Raw genomic sequence first — 6,885 nt, forward strand, 5'->3', positions numbered from 1 at the left:
CTCATGGTAACAGAAAAAATCATGCTCGTAAAATGTCACCCATGAGGTGGAAACAAACTAAATTTTAGAGAAGAATCCGTGTTAGTAAAGAAGATGCGTTCTACTTTGTGTAAAAAAAAAACTTCGAACTAGATGAGTAGGATTCGTGTTTCTGATAAAATTCAACACCATTTTTTTAAAAAGTTTACTGTAACATATTCTTTTATGATCTTCATATTTATATATTATATAATTGTTTCGCAATTTATATAGATCGACACATTTATATTATCTTTTATACGACGTTTGAAGTAACTAAATCAAATAGAGTTGTGTAAAACTAGTTCAGAGTTTCATAGCGTAGCATATCAGCTGAGATGCCAACAAAATAATTTGACAGAGAAGTTAGCATAACCGTACATTATTAATTTTTTTTTTGATAATATACAGGGCAACCAAATTAGATCCGACGAAATCTGAAGGCATGCAAATAAACTCGACAGAAGATGAAAGCTCAATACCTAAAGCATTATTTAGCTCGTAATGATACCCGCCAGAACATCGGTCTTACCTCGTGCATAAATTGTGTAAACTAAGCGGATGGCATCAAGCCATCCATCTAGTGATTCCCATGAGTCGGCTACCTGGAAGAGACGGCACAAAAATACTCGCTAAAGCACATGTATATATTACTAAGATTGCGTCCAAATCATAAACACAGGTATATCTACCTAACAATTATCAGGTTTTCCATATGTATGAAAGAAAATCATTCATTCAGTAAGATTTATGGACATTTTTAGAACGAAAATCTAGAGCGTAATACTTACCAAGTAAACTGGACCAGAGTTGGTATCGATGCAAAGGCCTGCACCTGGTGGTAAAGTCAGATCAGCACATGCGGATACAGAAACAATATCTGGAATCTCAACTCTTATAGACTTTTTTTCGATATCTGTTACATCTATAGTTCTTCCAGAGAGGCTTCGGGAAACTTGTTTGTGATCAACTCTGATGACCTGCTCAGTCGGAAAAGGGAAGAGAAGAACACGGAGAAATAAAATGAAAGTCCGAACAGATGTGGTCTTTAACTAGTCTCAGTTATGTTGACTACCAAAGTAGCACAGAGTAGAGATCAAGCAGTATAACTCAATCCAAATTCAAAAGGAACTTAAGAAAACATAATCACAAATATTAATGATCAACATTCATTTGAAGAAATTAATCTCCATTACAGGAAACAAATGAAAATTAAGTAATTGAATTTCCTACTGAACAAGTTATTTACCTGTTGAAGAGCTTCATGATTTAAGAAAAACTCTGTTCTCTTCCAATCACTATGAGGAGCAATTGAATTTCCTACTGGTGGTGCAGTAAGATACCCATCTTTAAGATGCGGTAAAGGCAACTGTCAAAATTTGATTTTATTTAGACATAATATAAAATGTATTGTGCAGCTAATTCAATTAAGAATAACCAGAGTGATGACGCCACAATCATTTGCTCTGTAACCACTCAATAGTTCTCTTATTAACCAGGTTAGCTGTCTGGTTTAAACATGAAATGAGAAATTGAGAAAAATAATCTTACAAAGAAACAGACAAGCTCGAAAAAGAAGAAGGTTAAAGCATATGATAACAGTAGCTTGCCATTGCATTTTTAAATTATTATGTTTCTACCGATTTGAACACAAGAGTAGGTATTGCTAGGCCATATTAGTATGCTATGCTTGGGTACATAGATTTAAAATTTTGGATTGCATCTGTATATATATTTTGAGAACGAAGTTTATATATTATGTATAATTTAATTAAGATTCAACATTATATTATATATTGGGAATATATAAAAGCAGGAATTTCAAAATCACACACCTCAATAGGAATCTTAAATTCACACGGCTTTTTTAAAATCAAAATTTCCAATCATAACCTAAAAGTTTTCACAATTAAGTGTCCTTGCTTATGTTGTCACAAAAAAGAAATGAACATTGTTGCGGGGTCAGTATGAACTGCCAATCACTGAGTAGGCTGACATCCATGCCAAAGGACTATTATTTTAAAAAAAAGTATTGGATTACCGTGTAACTCTTTATACTGAAAGGATATCTTGCATCAAAACAACAGTTTCTAATGCAGCTCAAAGAGTCAGTTGTGGCGGATGGATAATGACAGTTAAAAACAACACTGAGGGCTGACATGAAAGAACTGTAGAACTTCAAGGACAAAAAATACTCCTATAATATTAAAATAATCCTGGAAAGGTACTAGAGATCGTTCTCATTGCTAATAGACTCAACATTGATTATGGAAGACTCGATCAATTTAGAAAAAAATAAACCGAAAAAAATGGTGAAAGATTAACTACTGACCATTGAACGGACAAGCCTCATGGCACTGCTGTAAACCTGTATGATTTTAGAACATCAAATAAGAACATATACGCAAAACAAGGATGGGAATCAAATTGCACAACTCTGAAACTTTAAATTAAGGAGAAAGTTGAGAAGCCAAATTCATGCAATAATTGTGCCACATAGATAGCCTGTCGTACAGTAAACCTCCGTAGTCCAGAACAACACACAGATCTCTTACCGAGTAATTTGGTTTCAGCGCATGAGCAGCAGCAATATATATAGCAGACTGGCTATACAGCTCATTTGGGGAAACTTCTTTCAGATTTGGGGAGCCTGTTCTTAAAGTATCCTCAGCTAGTCCATACTGCATTTAAAAATAAGATATTTCAAGTTACAAATCGATGCTTCACTTGTATGAAATGTTCACATAATGAGGTCATTATCTAATCTCATTAATAGCATAAAGAAATGTATCACAGGTGAGAATAGGATCATGTCATCCAGTTTAAGAACTAGTGCAATAACCAACAAACTCACCAAAACAGTTCCTAGGTTGTATATTGCTCGATGGAAATCAAATTGCAACTGTATTGCTGCGCGGAACTGCATAAGAAATAAAGAGTACTGTAAGAATACATATGCAATGAGAGCTTATTCTTTTAGGACTCCTCAGATATCAAATTACTTTGCTGCTAGTTACTATAGTCATCTGAGCACCCTGATAGTTCCAAATTACTTGTGTACCTTACTAATTGCAGTCCTCACAATTTTTTGCTTCTCTCGAGCTGGAACAATTGCACTGAGTTCCTAAAATGTACATTAGAAGGCATGAAAGTAAGCATAGTATTCAAGGACTCCATAGAAGTGAACTTAGAAATTTGAAAGTTATGGAGATAAATGAAGCTGATTATAATATCAACATTACTAAAACATAGTTCACCTGAAGAGCCAGTCCCCAATTGTTTAGTGCCTGAAAGAGAGATAAGAATCCTCAAAATCAGCAACAGGTATAATAAAGTGGAAGGCGGAGTTATTCTAGTTAGCAAAACTACAAGACTAAAAGAAACATTCTACTTAGCAAAATTTCAAGACTAAAAGAAATGGTTACTTAAAGCATACCTGGGGGCTATTCCAGTTGAGTTGGACAGCTTTTTCATAGTTTTTTGTTGCCTGAACAACCATAACAGTAAGATTAGGCTCTATCAAGACAAAGGAAATGGTTTTTATCAAAGGAAATGGTTTTTATTACTACAAGGCATTTCTTAGAGAAGGCCAAGGACTTCCATGCAGCACTACCAAAAGGACAATGTGTTTCAAAACTGAATTCTAGAACGAATACATACTAAAATTCCACAGAAAAAAACACTTCCATGGTTCTTGGGCCTTATTAAAATGGGTTTTATAACAGCATGTAGCTAACATGAAACATAAACAGGAATAAGACCTTATCCACACATGGAAAAGGTTTTCCATAACAAGATACTAAGATTTGCCTACAAAGGGCTAGTATTACTCATACAAAAATGCTAACTACCAAAATTACATAGTAAGAACCTGATCCCAGAGTTCTTCGGCCTCTTTGGTTCGACCGCGCATTTTTGCTCGATCAGATATTGCTATTGCCCAGTTGTAGAAAGCCTGTCGAGCAGCGGCATTGCATCAAAGTCATAGCAATGAATATCAGTAAAAAGTATATATCATACGGATTCCTCCATATGTGGGTATATATATGCATTATACAGCTCTACACTTATTTATGTTGTCTATCCAGTTTCTTATCTTGCTTATGCATTCTGAGCAGTCATCATGTCCTTTGTAATTGAAATCGAACTAAAAAGAACACAAATCTCTCAGTGACTTGAGCAAGAACACGTACATCATGAAGTGTTGAGCAGAGACAAGTAGCCTCATCATACTTTTTACAAGCCTCCTCTAGCAAGGCATCTTTAGAAGGTGAAGTAGAATCTGGACTAACATTATCTGCACTTTCCTGCAAGCCAAATAAGAACCGATTGGACATCATGAGAAATCTGTAACATTTTGTGGCATTTACTATATGTTTAAATTGACAAAATTAAGCAGACTGTTCTAGGAGTACAAGAATAGAGCATGATATATCATTTTGAATGACATTAAGATAACAAAATCAAAATGAACCATTATCTCAAACCTGAAGAACCAATGCCCAATTGTAAAGAGCATCATAATCTTCTGGGTTTCTCTCTAGTGCAGTAGCATACCTATAAAATTTGACTGAAAATTAGTAATACAGAATAGCAGACTCTAAAGAAGCAACATATCAAGCCCAATATGAATAGTAAGTGTGAAAAGTGTAAACAAGATGATAGCACCTCCTAGCAGCATATATAAGAATTCGTTGGCGAGACCTGCCTTCCTCATCAGTTCCAGTGACACTATTTATCAACTCCATTGCAGCATTGTTTTGGTAGGATTGTCGTTGCGAGTTTTCTTGACTGAAGTATATATAAATGATGGATTAGAAAATGATATCATTGACAACCAGAAGAAACAAGATGATATCATATTTACTCCGAAAAGACCAAGAAACCTTTACAGATGAATGCCGGCATATGAAAAATATTATAAACTGAATTCTATAAAGTTAAAGCCAAACTTGAAATTCAGAACTAACTGAAAGGCTCCAATACGGCAAAACATACATGGTTGCATCTAAAGTTCAAAGATATTGAGTTTCTAACGAGAAGGTTCAAGAGAAATGAAGACCGTGATCGAAGAACACTTGCTTATCCATGCAATAAATGAAATGAACACCCAATCAAACAGGAAGAGTACGCCTTAATTGCATCTAGTAGTTCGCCGATGGATATTCAAGAATCAAAGTACTCTGAATTCACTATTCAGGATTTTAAAGTAAAACAGCTTAATTTTAGGCCCAGTTGAAACGTGAATGATTCTCCACATTTAGTTAAGGAGACGAATTAACAGAGAATTCCAAAGATCCAGAGGTTGCTACATCGAAATCTCGTTAAATCCAATAACAAATAAAAGAGAGTAATTTTTTTATCAACTGAGACTCGAAATGGATGAGGAAAGAAAGGTACCTGTAAGGAGAACCTGCATCGTCTTCGCTTTTCAATTCACTTATCAATTCTCTCATCGTGAAAGCCCGGTTCTCTTCATCTTTACCCGGTCCCGGACGAGCAACTTGGTCGGTGGATGCTTGTTTGGCCGTCTCAATCGACTGGATCGAGCTCTCTGTGTCCTTTTGCGGTTCTGGCTCCGGCTCGGCATCAGTTACCACTGGTTCCGCTTTCAATTCCTCATCCGGTTTCGTTTCCGGTCGAAGTTCAGGTTGAGATTCCACTTTCAATTCCGATTCCGGTTCGGGTTGTGGTTGGAAACCATTCTGAAGTTCGGATCCCTGAGTCGTTTCGGACATAGCGTTGAACGAGAGATTTCCGTGCTACGCCAAAACGGAATAGAGGAAGATCTGAGAGCAATCCGAAGAGAGAGAAAATAAAATAATAAAATATAGTGTGCCGAAGCTAAGGTTAAGTGTGTTCAGATCCAATCCGAACCAAAAAAATAACCGAAAACCGATTCAAAAAATCGATAATCGAAAAAAACCGAAACCGATTTGGTGTGTTTGGTTTTTTTTACAAAATAGATCGGTTCGGTTCGATTTCGGTTTAGACATCCAGAACCGATCTAAATCGAACTGAACCGATATTTAGTTATCTAGCAGAACGACACCGTTTGATGTTCTGACCAAAAACTAAAACCTAGCCCACTTTTCCCAATTTACTCCGCCTCTTCGCTCCATCGCATATCTTCTTCTATCTTACACGCTACGATACTGTTTCGCTTCCTCTTCTCTCTCTGTCTCTCTTATTTTCAGCAACGGTGCTCGAATCTTTTTCTTCTTTGTGGGGGTCTTGGCTTTCAGGTATAGCATCTTCTCTTTGTTCAATTAAATGCTATTTCTTTCTTTACTTGTTCATATTTTAATCAATTTTTTTGACAATTCGTTAGAATTTGGATTTTAATTTCGGTACTTTTCGATTATCTTTTTTTATTTGTGCGAAATAGTGGTAGGTTTTATCTGAAAGTGGAGCAACATCGGTTATATTTGTTTCTTAATAGGAATTTTCTTCTTGTTTTCAAATCCTTCTGGGTTTTGGGATTAACGAGTTGTTGAAGTAAATTAGAAGTATGATTATCTGTGATGATGAAATTCAATCGATTCAGATTTCAGAGCAAATGGTTTCGTCTTCATAGTTGTACCATGTGCTTTGTTTATTTATTTATGTTTCTCTTTCGCTCTTTTTGCAAAATTGCTTTGTTATGAGCCTATTTATAACAGAGCAAGATCCTTTTTTGTGCTACTGCATCCTGTTATCTGTAAAGTTGGAACTTGATAGCAGTGTAGTGGTAATATGCTTCTTTGTTTAATTACATTGAATGTTATGATCTATTTTTTTAGGTGTTGGTGAATGTTTATAGTATTGGAAATGGAATGCATAATTGCATAGAAGGGAACCTTTTATGCATATTTAATTATGTTCCAT

The 6,885-nt window shown here is 35.5% G+C and overlaps 1 protein-coding gene across 1 annotated transcript; it reads right to left on the reverse strand.

Moving 5' to 3' along the window:
* Positions 1–309: 309 nt before the first annotated feature.
* On the reverse strand, positions 310–5,869 carry LOC120140053 (protein HLB1-like). The gene is made up of 14 exons (XM_039155113.1): positions 5,419–5,869; positions 4,687–4,809; positions 4,506–4,575; positions 4,212–4,325; positions 3,890–3,973; positions 3,455–3,505; positions 3,276–3,305; positions 3,080–3,142; positions 2,873–2,938; positions 2,574–2,699; positions 2,351–2,386; positions 1,268–1,387; positions 810–998; positions 310–623 (listed from the first exon to the last, which is right to left on the reverse strand). The coding sequence occupies exons 1-14, from the start codon at positions 5,754–5,756 to the stop codon at positions 513–515; spliced, it is 1,521 nt and encodes a 506-aa protein (XP_039011044.1). The 5' UTR covers positions 5,757–5,869; the 3' UTR covers positions 310–512.
* Positions 5,870–6,885: the final 1,016 nt, after the last annotated feature.

The sequence above is a fragment of the Hibiscus syriacus genome, unplaced genomic scaffold (assembly GCF_006381635.1).
Source record: "Hibiscus syriacus cultivar Baekdansim isolate YM2019G1 unplaced genomic scaffold, ASM638163v2 tig00110777_pilon, whole genome shotgun sequence".
Lineage (NCBI taxonomy): Eukaryota > Viridiplantae > Streptophyta > Magnoliopsida > Malvales > Malvaceae > Hibiscus > Hibiscus syriacus.